The sequence below is a fragment of the Pholcus phalangioides genome, unplaced genomic scaffold (assembly GCF_987345545.1).
Source record: "Pholcus phalangioides strain wild (caught in Gottingen) unplaced genomic scaffold, Ppha-v1.0 ptg000003l_1, whole genome shotgun sequence".
Lineage (NCBI taxonomy): Eukaryota > Metazoa > Arthropoda > Arachnida > Araneae > Pholcidae > Pholcus > Pholcus phalangioides.
The window spans coordinates 22,631,301-22,655,023 of NW_028301596.1; the positions used below are offsets into that span (position 1 = coordinate 22,631,301).

The following is a 23,723-nucleotide window of genomic DNA, read 5'->3' on the forward strand; positions in this document are numbered from 1 at the left end:
TTAAGTCGCAGACAACATTTGGGTGAATGAGACTGAAGCTGCAAGAGTTTGAGGTTTTGATTCCGATTGAATTAGATTCATGGAGGGGCACACAGTGTTTGACAAAGAAGAAATATCTGACTGCATTTTCGAAATAATTCGAGTGAGACTTTAGTTTACTGAAAAGCTCTTCAAATTTCTGAAAATTACTTATGATGAGATTTGATAAATTACTAAACTCCTGACCAGCAGAAGACATATTAGCATTTACCCTCACAGAGCTTCAAAAATAATGTTAAGCACCACGATGTGGCCAACCTGAATGTGGACCTTACATTCATCATATTATTAATTATAATCATAGTGATGGACTCATATTGCAAGGACCTAAGTTCGAACCCCACAGGCACTATTATGGTTGCTTGACTGAAGTTGCTTTTCTGTGGTTCCCAATTTTGAGGTGTGCATGTGAGCCTATCTCCCTGTTGAAAAGTCTCGCTACAGAGAGCCTACAGCAATACTCATATTCAATCATTACACTTCACTCACAATTTGAAATATAGATGGTAGCACTGAAAAATCAAAGAGAAGACTAGATATGCACTTGGACTGGTTGGTACACTCATACTTCCAGCACAACTCACTCGGTAAATTGCTCATATGGCGATAGACCAGAGTTGTGCTCAGTTTGAAAGAAAAGAAGGTAGCCCTATATAAGCCAATTGTTTTTTTTAAATTGCTTTTTTCTTCGTTTACTTCCCCATTATTATTGTTTTCCTTTTCTCCCCTCCAATGGTTTGATGAGTGAAAAAATAGCACTATATTTCTCCACATTAGCCAGCATGCCCCCACCAGATTTTTTAATGTTGGTCCACATTCCTGGTATTTAGAAGGAGGACCTGGTCTGTTCTTGGCACGCTGGGAAAAGCAAGGTTTAATAAGGATCGCACTATGCATTCAGACAATGGATTTTTATAACAATGATATTTAACAATTTTCCAGAATCGGATTCAAATTTGCTGCAATGCTGGGAAATACGGGTATTCTCGACATGCTGGCAACTATGGTATTCGCGGCATGATAGACTCCCTCACTGTTTCCCTGGCATGCTGGCTAATAGAATATTACATACATAGGGAAAGTATGGAAAACCTGCTCCAACAATTCTTTTTTCTTCATTTCCTATATACACATTTTTTAGATTTATCTTTGCCTTGCCACTGTAACTGTACATCATCCAAATTTGCTGTCGAAATCTGTAAGGTTAAAGAGTGATCTTGTTCGTGTATGAAACAGAGCACAGGGCAGCTTAAGGAAAAAAAATCCCTACCTGTACGGAACTTATTTCAGATTTCTGGCAAACTGGTCAAGTTCTTTTGGTTGACAAAGCTTTTTTTTTTACCCTTCACTCAGATTTGTAACCCTTCCTATAGCAGTGCTCGCACGGCCCAAGAGCCGCCCCTGATAGCATATTATATTTTTCTCTTGTATGTTTCAAATATCCTGCATTTAGTTTGTAATAGTTTTAACCACAATTATATTAATGTGTATCATTAATTTCAGGCAGCAACAGTTTCTTGAATAACATACGCACATTTTTATGGATCCGAATCCAGCAGTACACTGTAAAAGAAATAGAAGTAGAGATGTATCAGCATCTACACAGGTGTTTTTTTTTTTGTTTTGTGAAATATCTATACTTTAGATTTTGTTCCGAATACCACAAAATTGTTTCTTATGCTGAAAACTCACCTTTTCATCTGAAATTAGTTTTGTTTCTGAACCTCACGTCTCTGATGAGTACATGTCTTCATCTCGCCATATGCATTTTTTAAAATTCAAAAATGTAAATTCATTTTTGTAAATTTTCTCGCTCCATTTTTTTAATAACATAAAAACAGTAGTTTGATTTCCCAGAGAGGCCTGTGAATTTTCCTTTTGAAATTCATCTCTGCATCGCATCCAGTCTTCTGTGCCTATTTGTGTAATTTCATTGAATCACAAGATTTGATTTATTTTTTACAAGTTGTTTTTACAAATTATAATTCTGAGATCAAGATTGAAAAAAAAATTGCAGTCTGACAGTTTTTTTTTTAAAATTTTTAAAGTCTTTCCTTAAAATGGCACCTGAGTCGTAAAGTTGGAGAAGTTTTGCGTATTATGGACAGAGGTACAAGCAGCGTTTCCAGCCTACTCAGGTAAGTTTATAGAACTGAAGAAAAAACCACCATCTTTATGAGTGGAATCTAATTTTTGTGTATCAAATAAAATAATTGAAATTTCTTAGAAATTTGTAGAGTTAATAAATCTTTTCTTGATTAAAGTACCAAATTTTTTAAAAAAGGGGAAAATCAGTCAAATGGGGAGTGTTTTAATGATTAGTTAAAATAACTTCCAGGCCTTCCCCTTGTTCTAGTTTTTGATAAAAAAAGTACTACTTTTCACTCTTTTAACCAAATCCTGTTAACAACCGAGAAAACAAATAAAATATATTTCTTCATGAACTTTAAATATAATAGATTTCTTTCAATGCACAACTTTTTCTTTTTGCTCCAGCAACAGTAACAGTCCCATTTCAAATTGAGTTTGAAAATATCCTCACAGAGAATGGGATTAATCATTTTCTGAAGCCATTCATTACAAACTGTTTCATACATTGAACACGATTTTTTATGCAATGTATCTAGCATCAAATTGTTCTTTTTGCTGTTAACTACGTGTAATGAATATAATGAATTAGAAGGAATCAATTCAAACACTCTTGTGAAGCAAAAAAATCAGTGATTGTGGAATTATGTAAAAATATGTACATTATTTAAAATGTAGAGTATAAGTAGAAATCCTTAGAAAATCGTAGAAATGACATTACATATAGGCTCTGAGTTATGATTATCATTACAATTATCACTCATTAAAGAATTTTTGTAACAGTTTATTTTAAAGTTTACTCATTTTATTTTCAGCTATATTGTGTTCAACATTTTACCAACATTTGCAGATATCTTCATAGCTGTCATATATTTTGCTTTAACCTTCAACATATGGTTTGGATTAATCGTTTTACTGACAATGACACTGTATTTAGGTAAGAATTATTTTTTCCAATCTTGTGGGGGAAAAAAAAAATTTGATTATTTTATATAGTGAAATAAGGATATCAATCAGGGCTGCAGCTAGATACGAAAAAATCGACCTCATAAAAAAAGTATTCATTTTGGTGCCAACTTTCCCGTAATTTTGAATGAGGAAAAGCAATTTTTTTTCAGAGGAAAGCAAAAGAAGAATTCACAATTTTTCATGGGCGGCGTTCAATGACTTTTGATGAGGGGGTTTGGATGATGCTTATTTGTCATCAACCACCCTTTATAAAAAATATGGCATCTTACTCAGTGTACCAAAAAACCTTTTGTTGGTTTGTGGGCACCTGAACTAACATTCTCCCTATTAATAAGTCCCCTACAGAGCCACTTTAGTGATCTCTAAATGTTTTGTGATCCAAGTGATCTGGAAATGTGTCCAGGCTGCTTAAGTGCTCTGGAACTGTGCCCATGTATCACTCAAGTGATCCATAACTATCACTTAAGTAATCTGAGAATGTGCCACTGGTAACTTGAGTGATGTAGAACTGCACTGGGAGCCGCTTAAGTGCTCTAAAACTGTGCAACATGTCACTCAAGAGATTTCTAAATGCGCCAGAGATCGCTAAAGTGTTCTGGAATTGTATTGGACCACTTAAGTGATTTTTGAATTTGCCACGGGCTTACTTGAGTGATCTGAAAATGTGCCACAGGTGGCTTAAATGCTCTGGATTTGTGCCACGGGTCACTAAAGCAATCTTTAAATATACAGCTGAGTTCATTTAGCCGCTGTGGTGTTCGAGTGGTTATAGTGACGGACTAGTGATGTGAGGATCCGGGTTCTAACCCTACAGTGGTGATCGGCTGGAGTTGGTTTTCTGTGGTTCCCAAATTCAAGGTGCGAATGCAAGCCGATCTCCCCGTTAAAAAGTCTCGCCACAGAGAGCAACAGGCCTACAATGTTACAAATATTTAATCATTACACTTCACTCACAATTTGAAGTATAGATGGCAGCACTGAAATACCAGACACAACACTAGCTACACACTCAGACTGTTAGGTGCACTCACTTTGTTCCAGACTCTGCCACAAAGCTGGGCTGGAAGAGATCTCGGCAACGGGATAAGTCTGGTGGCAGAGACCCTGGCGTGTTCATTTTTCATATTTTGAGGAAGCAGGTCACACACCACCCAGGGCCACATTTGGTCCGCGGGCCATGGGTTTAGCATATATGGCTTAGAGGGTGGGTCACAATGAATTTCTTATTTTCTGCATTAAAAATAAACTTTTGATCATCAGGGGATGGGGGGGCATGAGGCCCCATATGCTCCCCATGTACGTTTCTGATCGCACCAATATGTGTTAGGAGGTAGGGTGCAGAGCTGACAAAGGTGGGGTGGGGGGTCAGTTTTGATGGGGAGGGGTGTCAAAAATGGCTAAAAATTTGATGATGTAATACTTGAACGGCCTCTTTGCAGAGAAAATCAAATTAAAAAAAGAAAACATGTTTTAAGCTATTTTTTCAAGTTTTCTGTTGATCCATCCCTAAAATATCCATTGCTTGAAATGACGCAAAATCACACCTGTAAATATAAATGGAAAAGGTATGCTAAAATGTCCTTGGATACTGTAAGGACACTGTCAAAATTACATGGTATAGCTGGTGTAAAAATAACTAATTGCTACAATGGAAATATTTCTTCTGCATATCAGATTTTGTGTGAAAACTGATCTTTTATAATATATCATAATATTTATATTAATTGACAGCTGGAACTATCATTTTGACCGAATGGCGAACAAAGTACAGAAGAGCGATGAACGCTCTAGACAATGCAGTTGAAGCAAGATGTGTAGATTCACTACTTAACTTTGAAACAGTCAGTACCTTTTTTTGAATTAATTCACAGATGTGAGTTCATTATACACATTTTGATATAGACCAGCACTTTATTTTATAATAATTCAATTACCCTTGGGGGACTCAACTAAAGTAACATGAAAATACAATGCCATAAATTGATTAGATTAAAATCAATATAATACAGTCACTAGAGTTTGGATTATATGCACTAAAAAAATAGCGAAATATGCAATAAAATGTACAAAAATGCATTAAAATGCCAAATTATATTCTTAGAAATGCCCAAATATGCTTCAAAAAACCCAAAATATACACTAAAAATCCTGAAAAAAGTTAACAATTTCAAAATATGTACTAAAAATGAGTTTAAAAAAATCTGCATCCAAAAAAAACCACGTTTTTAAAATGCATATTTTCTGTTTCTTAGCACATTACTCATTTACAGAAAATATTTATATAATGTGTGTTATATATGCAAATACCTTCTACGTTTTTTTATTTAGGCATTTATAATTTCTAGTTAGTTGTAGCTGTTCAGTGATGAAATACCTGTAACAAAATAATTTATGTTACTGGTATTTCTAGAAATACCATCAAATGTCATCAATTTTTGTTTGCCTCATATTTAACATTTAACTCAAAAAATGTGGCAAGCAACGCTATGATAGGGAAAACATCACTAAATCCCACCTGCATTAAAAAAGAACAGATGTTATGAAAATATTATGGCAATATTCATTTGAAAAATTGTAAAAAAAAAGTGATTGAGATTTTGTAAAAATTCAAAAATATGCACTTATTCTGAAAATTCTTTGATTTTATGTAATTGTATGCAATGATTGTTAAAACAAGACAAAATATGTGCATATGCACTTGCATATAATCCGGGTTCTAGCAATCACGTCAGTAACTTTTTTAAGGCGTGTAAGCTGGATGCCATCACAAAGTAGTGACTCTATAAAAACAAAGGAAAAAATTAGCTATTGTTTGAGGGGGAGCTTCTAAGAAAAAATAGTTTAATAGCCTTTAGATTTGAAAAAAAACACTTTACGGTTTAAAGTTTTATTTTTTTTTAGTAAACATCAGAAGTATTAATTTTTTTTTGCAAAAAAAAAATAAAAATAAAATAATAATAATAACACTTTGCACATATAACAATACATATTTGAAATTTTGAAAATTCAAAACATGATAAAAACAATAGGTGTCGACACAGTATTAATATCAATGATTTATATTTTTCATCACATGAGTGTAGTTTCATAATACGTAGATTGAAGTGTTTAGGACTACAATAAATTATAATAGAGCTAATATATATTTTCTACTCAGGTCAAGTATTATTGCGCTGAAAAATATGAAACAGAGAATTATAAGACTGCGATTGGAAATTTTCAGGTAAATACTGGTTATGACATTGAACTATGCTTTTCTGCCTTTTTATTTTAATGTTGGAATTAATTTTAAACTGGGAAGTCTGTTTGACAGTCTTTGATGAGATCAGAGGATTTGATGTGCAATGTTGATTTCCAATACTGCTGTAAATATCTTTACTAGAGCTAAGAGATTATGATTTTAAGAGATCAACATGATTTTTCAGGCTGTCCAGAGATTACTAAAATGATCGAAAGAGTAAAGATGAAAAAAAAATGTTTTGGTCATACCAATAGCAGTTGCAGAACAGTGTGTGTTTTCAAGGAACAGATGTAAAATTTATCTATATACAAATTTTTCTAAATTTAGTCATAAATTTAAATAACAATTAAATCAATGTAGAAGATTTTTTAAAATACTTTATACCGTATCATTACATATTATGTAATCAATTGTCATTGGTAGGTATTTTACATTGTCATGATTTCTTGATGCCTTCCAGTGTCAGTGACTATCAAGCACTAAAGATGCCTATTATTAAACTTATGAAATATCGTAAATTTTTACAAACATTTGATGGTTCACCACCATTAGAAACTAGCATCTGATCAATTTTGTGTGCACAAAGAAGCCTAATTAGTTTCAAAAATTCAACTCAAATATATTTTATATAGGAAGCTGAGTGGACTTCAAGTGCAACTTTATCTCTTCTAAATGTTGTTCAAAACTTTGTGATAACCCTTGGAGTTATGGCTGGATCACTACTTTGTGCACATCTAGTGGTGTCTGGAAGCCATCTAACTGTTGGTGACTACGTACTTTTCAGCACTTACATTTTGCAGTTGTATACCCCTCTCAACTATTTTGGCACATATTACAGGTAAAAAATTATATATCTATTGAAGGCTATATCCGTTTTTTGTAAGCATTTTAATTTGGGTGATCAGTTTGAAAGATACTGAGAATCTATTAATTTAAAAATATGTTTAATAAAATAATCAAGGAATATGACTTCTCCATTTTTATTTTTTGAGGTTGAGATTTTCCCCAAAAAAATCCTTTTTAGCTAAAAAAAGTATGTACACTTCCAAATTTTCTTGTGTATAATCTGATTATTATAAATTTAAAAAAATCATTAGAATCTCTTGGTGTGTATTATACACAGTGTCCTGTAAGTGCTAATGCGGCCTTTATCTCATCAACCGTTTGTGATAGAGATATGGTTTCAATATGTAGGCTCAAAGTGTGTTAAAAAATTACAGTGTACCAGTTTTGAGAGTAAAAATACAGTATGTCACAAAATAAAATACAGTAAAACCTTGTTAAGTCATCACCCTAATAAGTTGTCACTCCGATTAAGTCGTCATTTTTCTTCAGGCCCTTCCAGCTTTCATAAACAACAATGTTATTAAACCCTTGTTTATTCGTCATTAATTTCAGTTAACTCGTCACTGTGAAAAGTTTGAGAAAGAGGAACAAACTATTTTTATAGCTGCCATTTAAAAAAGAGCTTGTTAACAGCATTGCCATTTGCTTAAAAGTCACCATAAAATCCTATATACCCAAATGGAACAGTTTAAGTAATGAAAGTTATGCTGGGGAAGTTCATTTGCAGACTAAGGTTTTTGAAACGTTAGGAACTGTTCGAGCTAGATCTCATTCCTGCATGGGCCCTACTAATTTAGGGCTTCAAATTTAAACAAAATATCTTTGTTGAAAAAAATCACACATTCTTTCCCAAGTTGAGGTCTTCTGTTGAGGTGCCATCAGTAGTCCAACTTGAACTACTGATGGCACAGTAGTTCAATTAATTAAAACACTAAAATTAAATTTGATGTAAAATTAATGTGCAATAAAGAGTTCTGTTATGAAGAAAAGCTACCTATTCTAATAGTTGCTCTGTTATTCTAAATTAAAAATTACTTATATAAATCAAAGTGTACCAGTACATTTTCCCACTATAAGTTAAGTAATAAGAGATCAAAAAAGGTAAAAATTTGCTATTATTTTTTCTTTTGCAGTCTATAAATTTTATTAATATTGCTATTTTGATTCATACTTTAATAAATGTCATATTACTTTAAATTTATACGATTTTCACAAGATTACACATTAAAACTGACAGCACTCCGCTTAAGCTGTCATAATTTTTCGATAACATGAGGTGATGACTTATCGAGGTTTTACTGTATCTAAATTCTCATACAATCTCCCTTGTCCTCTAACTTCAATTTGAGTCCAACAAAAAATATCCTATGTTTTTAACTGCAATATTTGCATTAAAAACATGGAATTTTTTCTGTTGGGCTCAGGAAAGACAGGGCTACAACTTTCTAATTGGAGGTTAGGGGACCATATAATTTTTAAATTTTATTTTGTGTCACACTGTATTCTTACTCTGAAAACTGGTATAGGGTAATTTTTGAATGCCTTTTGAGCACTTTTTAAATTTGAATCATACCATTATATGATAGACATTTTATGAGTTAAAGGCTGCATTAGCACTTACAGGACACCCTGTATACCACTGCGTATACATTATCTGCAGACTTTTTTCCCCAGGAGGTTGGAATAGAAATGAATAGCTTTACAAATTAATTTATCAAAATTAATTTTTTAGAATTAACAGATGGCATGTAGATTAGATTTGGAAAAAAATAAGAATTTTTTTCTACAAAAAAGTGAACAAAAACCTCTTATGTTCTTTAATATTTCATTATTGGTAGATGAAATTTGCATATGTGTATTATGCAAGAACATTTTCTCTTAAATTTGTGAAATTTGCATCAGTGAATCTGACGTTGCAGGTTATACGTACAAAATCACAGTAAGAGTTCAGTGTATTTGAGCTTCCTCTTTTAGATAATAAATTTTTTGAAATTAGAAAGGAAATGTGCTCAAGTGGAGTACATGAAAAATTAACTTTCACCATTTTTCTGTTGAACTTCAGAAAACCAATAACCTATATAAAGTACTTGAAATAAGATTTATGAAAAAAAAATATGGTGCTATATAACATTATCATTATTTCTTGTGATGCTATTTGCTTTTATCATGTGTCTTTCACCAGTAAAAGATGTTTTTTTGTTGTGAAAGTTTGTATGTGCGAAAATAAAGTTAGACTCTTTGTTTTTACTATTTTACTTACTTTTGTACTGACTTATTGTATTAATTCTTTTACTCATAAATTTTTGGTAACAGATTCAGATGATGCACAGTTTTTAAGTCTCAGTGAAAAGGATCAAGAACTCTGTAGTTACCTATAGTAAAGTGGGAAAAGGGGATCAATGAATTGGATTGTTCTTTTGTCATCAGCCCATACCTCATTTTTAAGCATTTCCTCACACTTTTATGTCTTCTCTTTTTTTGTGTACTTCAGGAAACGGAAAGACTATCACCGAGTTGGATGAGAAATCTCTTTTTCCAACTCCACTGTATTGAATTAATTTGACTTTAAAATGGAATAATGTACATTTTGTTGTTTTATTTTAAAGCCCCTTTTGACATTGCTTGTAGGACTTTGCCTAAATTGTCCTTGTTTCTTTTGCTTTTACTAAAGTTGTGATTCTTTCTCCTCCTTCAATTTTGAATTACCTGAAACATTAAAAAAAATGAAGTAAACAGGCAATTTCTACATTTTTTAATTTAAGATTCCAGTACACAACAGATCGGTTCAATGTTACAGATGTGGTTTTCACCAACATGCATAACTACAGAGTTAAATCCCAGCAGTTGCAAAGTATTTATTTATGTGTCCTAACATTTAAAATAATACACTGGCTGATGTCTGATTAATTAGATATCCCACAAGTGTGACATAAATACAAACTATATACAAGCAATTTGCTTCAACATTTCAAACAACCCTCATTACAAACATAAAAAGTGAATGACAGCACATCCAATAATTTATTTCACACATTATGCACCATTTTCTAAAATGTACAATATCAATGGCTGTAATTATTATGTAAAAAAAAGTGGAGTCCATATAGTTTATGTTCATCAGTTGTAATGTACTGCATCAGACAATGATAATAATAATAAAAAAGCTTCTTGTGTCCAACACAATTGACACTTTAAAAAGAAATACGATAAACATGTTGGGGTGAATCGAGAAGCTATCCATTCTTAGAATAAGACAACCATAAGTATTCTTTATGGGCATTGTATAATATTTTATCATGTGTATATATTGATTATAATTTGTGTTGATTGCATTTTTATTTATTTGGGTTGCTGTATTTTTGAAATATATGACATCCATATTTTTATGGGCATCTTTTTATCAGCCACCTCATTGGGCATTTTGCCTGTTGTGGCGTTGTATTTGTATTTATTAGAAAGAAGTAACTTTATTTCTTGAGTTTACCAAATTGAAGGAGAAAAAAACCACACTACCCATATATATATATATATATATATATATATATATTTTTTTTTTTTTTCCAGAATGATTCAGACAGCTTTTATAGACATGGAGAACATGTTTGATCTTCTTAGTGTAGAACCAGAAGTAAGTTTGTTTGAGTTTTCTACACATTAAATGACTTGTACATTTCTTGTGTGTCAGTTGAATATTTACTTGTCTTTTTATCAAATATTTTTGTTTGTATCTTGAATCATACACAACTTAAGTTGAGGTCAGTATGTTATAAACCGATTAAATGAAGCAGTGTATTCTAATATTGTTGATACAATTATGCTTAGCTTTCTTGCTGGTATATTTGTTGTCCCATTTAGTCCTGTGCTTTTTGAAATAATAATTTTGATTGAAAAACTTGCTTTTTGTTGCTCATGATCTTTGAGTTTGTATGCAATTAACGCATGAAAATTAATGCCTATCTTTTTTTAAATTTTAGATTACTGATCACCCTTTTGCCAAACCATTGAAGTTGTCGGGTGGAAAAATTGAATTCAAAAATGTTTGCTTCTTTTATGTCCCAGAGTATGTAATATCTGTTATGCTGTTAATGTTCACTAATGGAACAAAACTTAAAAAAAAAAAAACTTATCTGAGCAAAAAGAAAAGTTCATACTTATTTTATTGAATGCACTTATACCTATAAATTTCATCATTTTTTAATCACTTATGCAGTAATATAAGAGTAGAATACTGAGTTATCCGAAGAAGATGCCACTTTCCGCTATCCATACAAAGGCTTTTAACAGCTGGCTGATGCGAAGATATATTTTGGAAAGAGAGAAAATTCAACTGCCCCTGCTGGGAATCAAACCCACATCCTTTCGCCACCTGGTGGCATTATCAGCAATTGTGAGTTTTGGTCTGAGTTAGGTTCGACCGTCCATGTACAGTTCCGTTCAGTGCACACGCGCTCCAAGATCGAGATATTCGTTGCCTCTGTAGTATAGTGGTCTAGGGCATTCACCCAGAAAGTGAAAGGATGCGGGTTTGATTACCCGCAGGGGCAGTTGAATTTTCTCTCTTTCCAAAATATATCTTTGCATCAGCCAGCTGTTAGAAACCTTTGTAATACTGAGTTGGTATTATTTAAAAAAAATTTTAACTTTTATTCACGCTTTTTAACATTTCTTTCAGGCGCCAGATTCTCAAGAACATATCCTTTACAGTATATCCAGGTCAAACATTAGCTCTTGTGAGTAAATTTCCATGTAAGAATTAGGTGTGTTCATATATGTACAGTCAAACATTATTAGTGGGCCACTTTGATAACTTTTCACTTCACTGACCACTTTTTCAAAATCCTGATTGCCCTCTGTGATATTATTAAGCTTCTGATAATGGATATCCCACACTTCCCTGAAGGGGTCAGTTCCGAGAAAGCACCTCTTTAAAATTTCACATTTAAATCGAAAATTCTCATGAGTTCAACCACCACTCGAAAAACATGCTGCCCCACCTTACAAGAGGGAGAATGACAGGCATATAGCTTTGAAGCACAGAATGAATCTTATTATTTTGTGTCATATATATTATTTTTTACACTATAAATTTACTAAAAAGACGGGGTATGCTATAGATATTGGCCAGGAATATGGCTCCTAAATGGAAGAGTCCTTTCAACCGAAACTTCCAATTTCATCCTCTATTGAAAAAAATGATTGCTTCTCTTTTTTCTCTTTAATTCTAGAATATTTTGAATGAAACTCAAAATTTTTTTGGTGGAGAATAAACAGTTTTTTTTTTAGAATTTGTATACAATTTTTTTTTCTTTTAATGACAGGGCTTGACAAATCAGAAAAAATAAAGGTGCAGACCAAATTTCTTAAGAGCGAGCCAAGAATGATTTTGTTTTTAAGAAAAACGGTCGTACATTATTTTATTTTAAAACTTTTCCAGTACTTTATATCTTTTCCTATGTTGGAAGACACACTGTCGTGAAATCAGAATTTTTTTCTCACTCATAGACTCATATTTAGCAATCACATGCAGAAAGTATTATAAGTGCTACTTACAGTTTTTCTAGGTGCCATGATACCTGGAATTTGCCAAGCACTGCTTAATGATATCATTATAGCCTCCACATCCTTTCACTCCCCAGTCAGACTTTTCACGGGCCCTTCTATAGTTAATTTATAACATGAAAGAGCAAAAAATATTTCTTGTGTGGGCCATGGATATCATATATCAGACTATGATTACTTAAAAAAAAATATACATATCATGTATTATTGAAATGCATGTAACATGAACTTTCAAAATAGAAGATTTAGAAGACACCTCAGAATGATTCAAAAGTAGAACCAATTTGATTGCACATTGAGTTATAACTTTTTTTTTATGTTTGCATCCAGAAATTTGATAGTAAAATATTTCTAGGAATTTTTTAAAATGTTTTCTTCATAATTTTGGAAACGCTCATTTTCTTTTAAATTTCTGAAAATGTGAATTGGACATTCATATGAAAGTCATGAATATTTTGGTCTATTGTGATTTGGCTTATGCGATATTGTGGCCTATAATGCTTTTATAATAGAATAACTATAAGAGCATATTTATTCAAATACTTTAAAAAATGGTAGCTCGTTGGAAAACCTGCATAGTTGTTTTAACCATGATTTTAATAAATTATTTGTAAATATTCCTATCCAAAATTTTAAATGAAATGGTGCATGCGGGAAAGCTTGCATGTGTATATCATTTACATTTTTATGATATTCCCTATCATATATATACATCAATATATACTCCCTATTGTAGGTCGGACACACTGGTAGTGGGAAAAGTACTATAATCAAGTTGTTGTTTCGTTTCTATGACATTCAGTCAGGGATGGCGTTAATTGATGAACAGGATATTTCTAAGGTATATAGTATTGCTGTTATTAATCTGGTTATATTTTACGTTCACACTTTATGGACAACAAATACAAAAACATTTTTACTTGATCTTTTTCGAATATCAACACAATGTTATTATTAATTTAAAATTTCAAAACTTCCAGTAACAAAATATTTAAAAGATTTTAGAATTAGTATGAAGCAAACATTTTTTTAAGGTATTTACAAAGTATGTAATAAAATAAATTTTTCAGGTTACCCAGGATTCACTTCGAACTTGCATCGGAGTAGTTCCTCAAGATACAGTTCTTTTTAATGATAGTATCAGGTAATATTTTCAGCTTTTTTTAATGGTTATTTACGATTCTTTTTAGAATCGTCATTAAAATAACATGGTGATAACTCGGGAAAATCATCATATAGTCATGATGTCATAAATAGTGAAAGCTTACATACATCATCAACAAAAACAAAGTCTCTTCAGTATTAAAATCTATGAAAAGAGTGAATTCTTTTAACCGAATACACGAAAGTTATTTGTGTCCCATTAAATTTTTAAGATTAGATTTATGTTGTTATTTGAAAGGTATAACATCAGATATGGTATGGTTTCTGCGTCAGACGTAGAAGTTGAAGAAGCAGCAAAATCGGCAGATATCCATGGTTCCATATTGTCATTCCCACAAGGTACTAATTTATGTTTCAACCTATTTATACACATTCCCCTCATATAATGACTCATCTCTTATTTTTGACATAAATTGTGTTTTTGTTCCGCAGAATATTGTTATATCAAAATCTTACTGCACTTATTTATTTTCAAATAGGATACGACACTGTTGTTGGTGAACGGGGCCTCAAACTCAGTGGGGGAGAAAAGCAAAGAGTAGCAATAGCTCGCACTATATTGAAAAATCCTGAAATTATACTTCTCGATGAAGTAAGTAAATGGAAGTATTTTATTCAATAGTTACTTAATTTTTTTATTTATATGATTATGGGAAATATTAATTAAAAAATCTGTAATATATCGCAGAATTATCAGTATCAAATCTACAATATAAGCAAATAAATTAATGTACAGTAAACTCCCCCCCCCCCCCCCCCCCGTCTTTAACGGAACTTGTATTAAGCTGAAACCTGTCTTCAACAGAAAAAAAAATTGTGGTCCTGTGATTTCAATGCCAATATGCATATTAAAAAACTTGGATTAAAAACAAAACCTGTTTAACGGGAATATGGAAAGGAAAATTGCATCCTTTAATTGAAAGTTTCACACAAACACTGTGAGTGTTTGGCAACCAATAGACCAAAGGATCATACAAAATGTTACAAAATTCTATGCAACCTGTGTACATTCCATTATCAAAAGGCTGAGCAGGGCCAGAATTAATTAAAGAGAGGCAAAGTGCAACTGCCCTGGCGGCAAAATTCAGGGGGTGTAAAATCTTAGGTGGTAACAAAAACACTGTTATAAAATCATCAAATTTTACAGTGGTAGGGGTGGCAAAATCATTTTGCTCTCTCTTCCCTCACAAAATTCTTAGTTATGGCCCTGATGCTGAGGATTACATAAACATATACAATAAGATACAAACCAAACCTGACATGATACCCTAATTGAAAATTTTTGAGGAAGTTATAAAAAGAACCTAAATGTGTCGTTATTTTAGAAGACAAACAGTATAGGTCGTAATTTTTTGCAGATGCTGTTAAAATCTAAAAATACGATACTTGGTAATTATAGACTAATTATATATTCATTTATTTTATCTATATTTATTTATCTTTTTTCGATTAATTTATTTTTATTTAATTTCAATCACACACGAGATTGTTGGAAAATTTGACACATTATATCAATTGAACTTTTGTTAAGTGGAAACCTGTGCGTTCAATGGAAAAAAAATCTCGGTTCTTTGCGATTCCGTCGAAGACAGGTTTTACTGTATAATTGGTACAATTACTGATTATAGTTATTGTATGAACTTGATGATGATTTTTTTTTTTAAATTGAAGTTTTATCCTGTGAATTTGAATTTGTCTGAATTTCTTTGCTAAATTTGTCTATTACATTAATATCCTATAGTAATTCAAATCAAGTGTCACTTTTTGTATAAAATCTGACCTACAAATTCGGTTTTACTAGCGTCAAGTTCAATTATTTTGACATTAAAATTTTTTTATATGACCATTATTTTGTATCAATCCACATTGTGAATTGCCTGAACACAAATAAACGTCCATAGGATTCAATGGGAAATGTAGAACTAAATTATCAAAGGGTATTTTTTATATTTATAGGCAACTTCATCTCTTGATACCCAGACAGAACGTAATATTCAGAGTTCACTTGCAAAAGTGTGTTCTAACAAGACAACTATAATTGTTGCCCATAGGTAAGTTGAATCATTAAAGACATTCACAAATTTCACAAGAGATCCCTTAAAAGTTGTGTTCTTGTTAAATTTGTTGTATCCTTTAGGTATATTATATATTTTGAATGATCAATGAGTGCGCCATGCTGTAGTCATACGAAAATGTTTTTTTTTTTTGTTCAATTTCTTTTTTCCAACATTTCACATTTTAATGTATTTCCTCAGGTTATCTACAATCGTTCATGCTCAACAAATTCTTGTCCTTGAAAATGGAGAAATAGTTGAGCAAGGAGAGTAAGTAAAATCTGTGAATTTGATTTGAACATTTATAAACTAAATGAAGTACCAATTTCAATCATCACTGCCTCCATTATTTTTCATCCTAAGCTTTCACAGAAAGCTTCAATTTAATTGTGTTTATTTTTTCTAATTCTTTATTTTTTTAAGCTCATCTTTGATATAAATTTGCTTGTTTGCTTTCAGTAATAATAGCATATAATAATAAAAAAAATCAAAATATGATGTATCAATAGCAGGGGATCTTATCCTTTTTTGATCCATGTATTTTCTTAGAAAATAAAATTTAGTAATTAGTAATGTAAAATAATTAGTTAATTGTTTTATCATCCAAGCTCTAAACCTGTCCACAGACCTTTGGTTAAGAACCTCTGATCAATAGTGGATGGCTTTGAGAGTACAGTGAAACCTCTCTTAATGGTCATCCCGCAGATGCGGCAAAATGATAGTTTTTGTCCTGTTAACATTTTATTCTAAAGCTTTAACAGAAATACCCTATTTTACAGTTAGCCCTTTTTAACCACTTTACAATCAAAGGACTCAAAGGACATAATATTGATTCCAAACAGCAGTGGAATGAATTCAAACAAGTTTACCGTGTTTTCTTTCCTCTCTACTGATCATCCCAAAGCTTTTTTGCAACCTTACAATTTTTTTTTAGTTCTTTGTATACCCTGATAGAGATTTTTTCCCCCACCTATAATGTGCCTTTCTTATTAGAGAACAGGTAGGGTGAGGGTAAAAAGAAATATAACTTTGTACCTAGATTCTTATCACCTTATTTTTATATTGTCTTATTCTTTTATTTTTTGTGTTTTTCATCCTTCCTTTTTTCTAACATGCTATTAGGTTAAAACACAAGATTACTATATTTATTGCCGATTTAGAGCATCCGATTAGAGCCAATAGAGAGCATCCAAATTTTTTGCCAATTTGCTTTTAAGAAAAGGGGTTAAGGAAGAATTTTTTTGGCCCACAGTTTCTGCAAAAGAGGGTTTTACGGAATGAATGCCAGGACTATGCTGGAGTTATCCCATTACTTAGATGTCTTTCATCCTAGCTGCTCATGGCAGAAAATTACTTTCCCATCCCAGTAATCCAACCAAGGCCTACTGAATGAAAAAAAAAAAAGAAGCCAGTTATCTTAACCCTTAGACCATGTAGGACAGGACAGAGAGGATTTGGAAATTTTGCCCCTGAAAATTTCTCACCTGACATTTTGCCTGCCTTGAAAGTATGAGTGATTGCCTGTGTGTGACCAAGTGAGGTAAGTGACCATATAAGAGTGTGAGTGACAGAGTGTAAAATTGACTATATATATATATATATATATATGAGTGAGTTAGTGACCACACACACACACACACACACACATATAAATGACAGTGAGTGACTGAATGAGTGACAATATGTGTGAATCTGCATTTGACTGTATGAGTGAGTGACCCTATGATGACCAAAAGATTGATCTTATGAATGTTTAAGTGAGAGTGATTGACCATATGAGTGACCAAGTGAGTGACTGCATGATTGTGCATATCAGTTACTGAATGATTGTGCATATGAGTGACCGAGTGATAATATGAGTGTCCAAGTGAGTGATTGAGTGGTTGACAATATAAGTGACCTGATTGATTGACTGTATGAGTGTCCAAATGAGTGATTGACTATGAGTGAGCAAGTGACTGAGTGATTGACCATATGAGTGACTGACTGTATGAGTGATTGACCAAATGAGTGACCCAATTGATTTACCACGAGTGACCATATGGGTGACAGTGATTGACCATATGAGTGACTGAGCAACTGACCATCTGAGTGATCAAGTGAGTGTCCAAGTGAGTGATTGACCATATGAGTGACCCAAGTGATTGACTGTATGAGGGATTGAGTGACCGAATTGACTATGACTGACCGAGTGATTGATTGTATGAGTGAGCAAGTGGGTGACTGAACCATACAAGTGACCAAGTAAGTGGTTGACCATACGAGTGACCAAGTAAGTGATTGACCATATGAGTGACCTAGTGACTGACCATATAAGTGACCAAGCAATTGTGCGTATGAATGACAGTCAGTGCACGGCGATTTAAATCAGCTTGATTTTTGAAAAAAAATCATTAATTTAAATCACAAAATTTAAATTTAGCTTTTTCTTTACTTAACTTCAATGATATTGAAGTAAAAGCAACCTGGTATGGTATGCATCTTGCTTATATATGGTAGAGTTCTCGATTAAAAGAAGTGTAGGAGATCTTTGGGGTAAATATAGACTTGAACAGTTCCCTATACAGTGCAGAAAGAAAAATGCTCCATTTTTAGATTTTGTGTGAAAAATTGCAGAAAAATATAGGAAGTTGAACATAGCATTTAGCTAAACTGCACTATTTTCAATGCATTACAGTGTGGCACTAGGGTTTCCCGATTGAAAACCAGAGGAATAAGTTTTTTTGTATAAAGCCTTGAATTCTATGCCCTAATTGCTGATTCAAAATAATAATAGATGTTGTATCAACATAAATATCATGAGGCGTTCGACTTTACTTTTCATATTAAAATTTTGAGTTTGCTCGTTTTTTTACCAAAACTCATCAAATCTGTGAATGAATAATAGTGTGAACTATTATGCAACATTATGCAAGAGCAGGGTTGGGTTTTTGATGTCAAAAACTTGACATGACAAGTGTCAAAAACTGGTTTAAACCATCAAAAACTGGTTTAAACCATCAAAAACTGTTGAAAACTGTCAAAAACCTAAATGAGTGCCTTTTGATAATGTTTTGAACACAATAGGTATACAACATGATGAAAAACTCACTTTTTTGTATACCAGAATGTTTTATTTTTAAACATTAATTTATTATAATAATTAAAACAAAATGTTAATTATAATTTGCAATTTTGAATTCTTCAACATAAGAGCCTAGAACATATAAAATATAATTTTATGGTTTATTTATCTAAGCTACTCATTACCTGTGTTCAATTTGCCAAGTGGAATATAGCTGCTTATTCAAAATATGTATGATAGGGCATCAGGGTTAGGTTTTTGACCCCAGAAACTAACTCGGTATTAAAATTATCAAAATCTTACTGTCAATGATGTCAAATAGTTTTTGTTAACTTGATAGGTATGTTAAATAACAAAACACTTTCTTTTATTTAGATTAAAGGGTTTTATATTCAGAATAATAATTACTGAGGAAAAATATATATTTTGATATTTTAAATTTTCTGATCTGCCCAAAATTTTATTCCATATAAAAATTCTCACACAGCATCTGTTAATGCACTAATTAAACTCATTTTCACCTAAAAGTTTCTTAGATCACTGTGTATAAATTCACAGAGCTTTAAGGAGTATTTTCAACCAAAGCAGAGCTGACAAGACTTGATTCCCAAGACATTTGTTTTGCACGTTTGAGTACAGCTTCAATTGGAAAACCATTGCATTATAAATGCTAGTAAATGTACCATATCATAGTGCAAAAGTAAGAATGACTAAGTTTGACATACAAGCTAGCATTGCCAAATTAACCAGTCAAGTGGTTACGACGGCGTTTGCCGTCGCTGCCATACGTAATGTCGGTGCCTACAACGGCATTTGCTGACGCGCAGACTTTTTTCGGTCTTTTTCACCAATCAAGTGGTTAAGACGGCATTTGCTGTCGCTGATATGCGTAATGGTGTTGCCTACGACTGCATTTGCCGACACGCAGACTTTTCGGTCTTTTTCACAGAGATATGACGGAATAATTTGTCATACATGTGCTGCCATCTCTGTACAGCCATCTTTCTACTTTATTATCTCATCACTAGATGGAGTTGACAATTATATTTAAAAATCTGAGATTATTATTACGATTATCTTTGTCATGTTTTGCAAAGCTGCATCCCCATCGCTTTTGTTTCAATTTCTAACTCCCTTGCGAAGATGCATCTGTTTTATTACTGACATATCTTTTAGCAAAGGTTCAACCACTATGGTTCCACATAAATCCATCAACAGCATTTCTTTTAGTCACAGGACATTATGACCGTCCCTCCCCACTTTTGGGGAGTCATATAATGTCTCGACACATTCGAGCCATAAAAAAACATATTTTAATATTTCAAACTTCCAAGAAAAGGAAAAAAGAGGGAAAAAGCGCGCGCGTCTTCAAAAAAAAGTGGGCACTGCGGGTAACGATCGGAGAAATTAATTGGACAGTTGACTGGTTAAATGACATTTTAGTCCTATAATTTAGTATTTTGATCGCTAGATATATTTCAGTGTTATGCGCAATAAGAGTATTGTTTTAAGTATCAGTGGTTATCTAGATAATTTAATAATAACAAATCAACATTACATACATGATGTAATAAACTTTTTTAAACACTTATCTGTTGTAAAAAGAGGACAGCAGACGGTTTATATCAACGCAAACATATATAAGCAGTTGAAGAAATTTTGGAAGGTCAAGAATCATCTTGAATCAAAGAATGTCACATCGTTCCACAGTTTTCCCTTCAATGTTCATGTTATGCTTTATTCAAATTTTATAAGAAAAAAAAACATATATATATTGTCCAAAATAATTCTTTAAAGAGTAGAAAATTATTTTAGAATCATATTAAATATTTATTCTTTGTATAACATAGTCACTTTAAACATTACATGCAATTAATGTGTGCATTTCCAATGGGAATTTTCATATTGAAAAACAATATTTGAGGTTTCTGACCTGCCAACCCTGTGCAAGAGTTAGAAACACATCCACCAATTGCACAAGAAACAAACTTGTCAACAGAATTTGTTTTATTTAGTTGATTCTGAATGGCCTTTTGGTTGTACATCGAGTGAATTGAGATGTCTGCTCCATATGTGTGATACTGAGTTGCGACCACTCATTCACTTTAATTGGAGCCTTCACAAATAAAAGCACTTTTTATAAGAAAAATTTTAATCCGTGAAGTTAATTTGGGTTCCACGACACCTTTGATGTTACATAAACAGATTTTTGGCATTCATATTTTTTGCTTATACACTATTTACCAATAAGTATTTGGACACCTGTGATAGAAAAGAAAAACTAACTTTATTCAAAATCAATAGTTTGTAGAGCCTCCACAAGAGGCAATTGCAGCGTGAACCCTCTGGGGCATACACAAGTCCTTGTGTGACGGCTAGTGGTATTTTCTTTCACTCGGCTTGGAGAAGACATGTCAGTTCCTTCACCGATTTTGGACGGGTAGGGCACCCCTTAATTCTGCGATCCAACTCGTCCCAGAGGTTCTCGATAGGGTTCAGGTCTGGGCTCTGGGCAGGCCAGTCCATTCGATGAACCCCATTGGCACCATACCAAGCCTTGGTTAACCTCGTAGTATGACAGCTGGCATTGTCGTCCTGGAAGTAACAGGGGTCCACCCCGTAAAACTGCCACAACGTAGGATGCACATTGTCATCCAAAATAGTGCAGTAGGCATCGGCATTGAGCTTACCATGAATGGGGACCAAGGGTCCCAGTCCATACCAGGAGAAACACCCCCAGACCATAATTCCACCTCCGCCGAACTTGACTGTTGGCACAATGCATTCTGGCAGGAGACGTTCTCCAGGCAGACGCCAGACCCAGACCCTGCCATCCAAACGGTAGAGGGTGAACCTTGATTCGTCGCTCCAAAGAACCCGTTTCCACTGATCTACGGCCAATTTTGATGTGCTTTGCACCACATTAACCGAGCAACGCGGTTGGACTGTGTGATCAAAGGCTTATGGGCAGCAGCACGACCATGAAAACCAATCAGATGTGCTTCCTTACAGATGGTATTCATTAAAACAATACTCCCGGATGCCTGTTGAAACTCCTCGCGGATGAGGGCCATCAGTTGGATGCGGTTCTTCCGAATTTCTCTGGACAGCACCCGTCGATCTCTATCTCCCAGTTTCGTTGTCTGCCGACTCGGGGCAAATTCCGACAATCACAGCTCACCTTCCACTTCTTAATCACATAGGCCACTGTCGATTTTGGGTACTTCAGCTCGCTAGATATGTCCCTTAAGGATCGGTCATTTTTGTGATACCCGATAATTATACCTTTCTCGAAATCAGAGAGCTCCGAACTGCGCGGCATCTTGCATGCGACTAATGCCGATGTTGTTTCCTACACGATATATACCGGCGGAGGGCGTGACGTATCTCAGGACCTCAGATATCGTCATTTGCATAGGTGTCCAAATACTTATTGGTAGATAGTGTAGTTTGTAGTTTATGCTTAATTACACTCATGTCCATAAATTTAGAATAATTCAGAATCACACGGAAATCGAAATATAAAGAAAAAATTTCACCTGTAGAATTATCACACACATCTGCAAGAATGATATGCAAATTTCAGGAAGCCACCATTTGATGCCGATAGTACGTCACAATGACGAGAGTATAGGAGGGGAGTATATAAGGAATGGTGGCAAAGAAGTGAAATTGTTCACAAGAGTTCTGTAAGGCGCTCAGTGCCATAAGCGAATAGTTATGACACAGAGGACGCATGTGGATGATTTTTTTACGTGGTAGAATTGTCGGCTGCCTGGAATGTGGGCGTACTCAGATGGAAGTATCCGAGGAACTTGGAATTGCCCAAAGTGTCATCTCTAGGCTTTGGCAACGATTCCAAGATAACGGAAATGTCAGTAGACGTTACAGTACAGGTCGCCCCCGAGTTACAACGCCGAATGAAGACCGGTATTTGGCAGTAACTGCCAAAAGAAGCAGACGGAGCACAGCATCCGACCTGTCTCGTCAGCTATCTGCAGCCACGGGTACCACAGTTTCAAGGCAAACCGTGTACAGACGTTTGGGAGATATTGGTCTATATGCTCGCAGGCCTGTCAGATGGGTTCCGCTCACGGCAACTCACTGTCGGCAGCGATTAGCCTGGAGTAGAGAACATGCAATGTGGACATCGTCACAGTGGGCTTGTGTGATGTTTTCCAACGAGTCCAGGTTTAGCTTGCAGTCTGATTCACGTCGGACTTTCATATGGAGAACGCCAGGTACCCGTTACCACCAAGACAACATCATTGAACGACACCGTTACGGTGGTGCAGCATTGCTCGTTTGGGGTGGAATTATACTGGGTTCCAGAACAGATCTGCATGTTCAAACCGGAACCATGAAAGCCCAAATTTGTCGGGACATCATTCTGGAACAACATGTACGTTTGTTTAGGGGTGCCATGGGCGCAGAATTTGTGTTTATGGATGACAACGTCCGCCCTCACCGAGCAAACATCGTAAACGAATGCCTTGAATCTGAGGATATAACCCGTATGGAATGGCCAGCATTCTCACCTGACTTGAATCCGATAGAGCATGTGTGGGACATGCTTGGCCGACGAGTTACAGCCCGTCAACCACCTCCTACACATGTACCGGAACTTCGGAGAGTATTGCTTGCTGAGTGAAGTGATCTTCCCCAAGATCAGACCGATAATTTGATACTCAGCATGCCT

At 33.9% G+C, this 23,723-nt stretch overlaps 1 protein-coding gene across 1 annotated transcript in view; it reads left to right on the top strand.

Moving 5' to 3' along the window:
* Hmt-1 (ABC transporter ATP-binding protein/permease Hmt-1) overlaps nucleotides 1–23,723 on the top strand; it is a 33,702-nt gene that overhangs the window by 6,087 nt on the left and 3,892 nt on the right. The window contains exons 5-19 of the mRNA XM_089246760.1: nucleotides 1,543–1,645; nucleotides 2,088–2,177; nucleotides 2,943–3,064; nucleotides 4,828–4,937; nucleotides 6,254–6,319; nucleotides 6,970–7,175; nucleotides 10,748–10,811; nucleotides 11,158–11,243; nucleotides 11,856–11,913; nucleotides 13,479–13,583; nucleotides 13,813–13,886; nucleotides 14,145–14,245; nucleotides 14,386–14,498; nucleotides 15,863–15,957; nucleotides 16,162–16,230. Coding sequence (XP_089102886.1) covers nucleotides 1,543–1,645; nucleotides 2,088–2,177; nucleotides 2,943–3,064; nucleotides 4,828–4,937; nucleotides 6,254–6,319; nucleotides 6,970–7,175; nucleotides 10,748–10,811; nucleotides 11,158–11,243; nucleotides 11,856–11,913; nucleotides 13,479–13,583; nucleotides 13,813–13,886; nucleotides 14,145–14,245; nucleotides 14,386–14,498; nucleotides 15,863–15,957; nucleotides 16,162–16,230 — 1,462 coding nt within the window. The remainder of the gene's footprint in view (nucleotides 1–1,542; nucleotides 1,646–2,087; nucleotides 2,178–2,942; nucleotides 3,065–4,827; nucleotides 4,938–6,253; nucleotides 6,320–6,969; nucleotides 7,176–10,747; nucleotides 10,812–11,157; nucleotides 11,244–11,855; nucleotides 11,914–13,478; nucleotides 13,584–13,812; nucleotides 13,887–14,144; nucleotides 14,246–14,385; nucleotides 14,499–15,862; nucleotides 15,958–16,161; nucleotides 16,231–23,723) is intronic.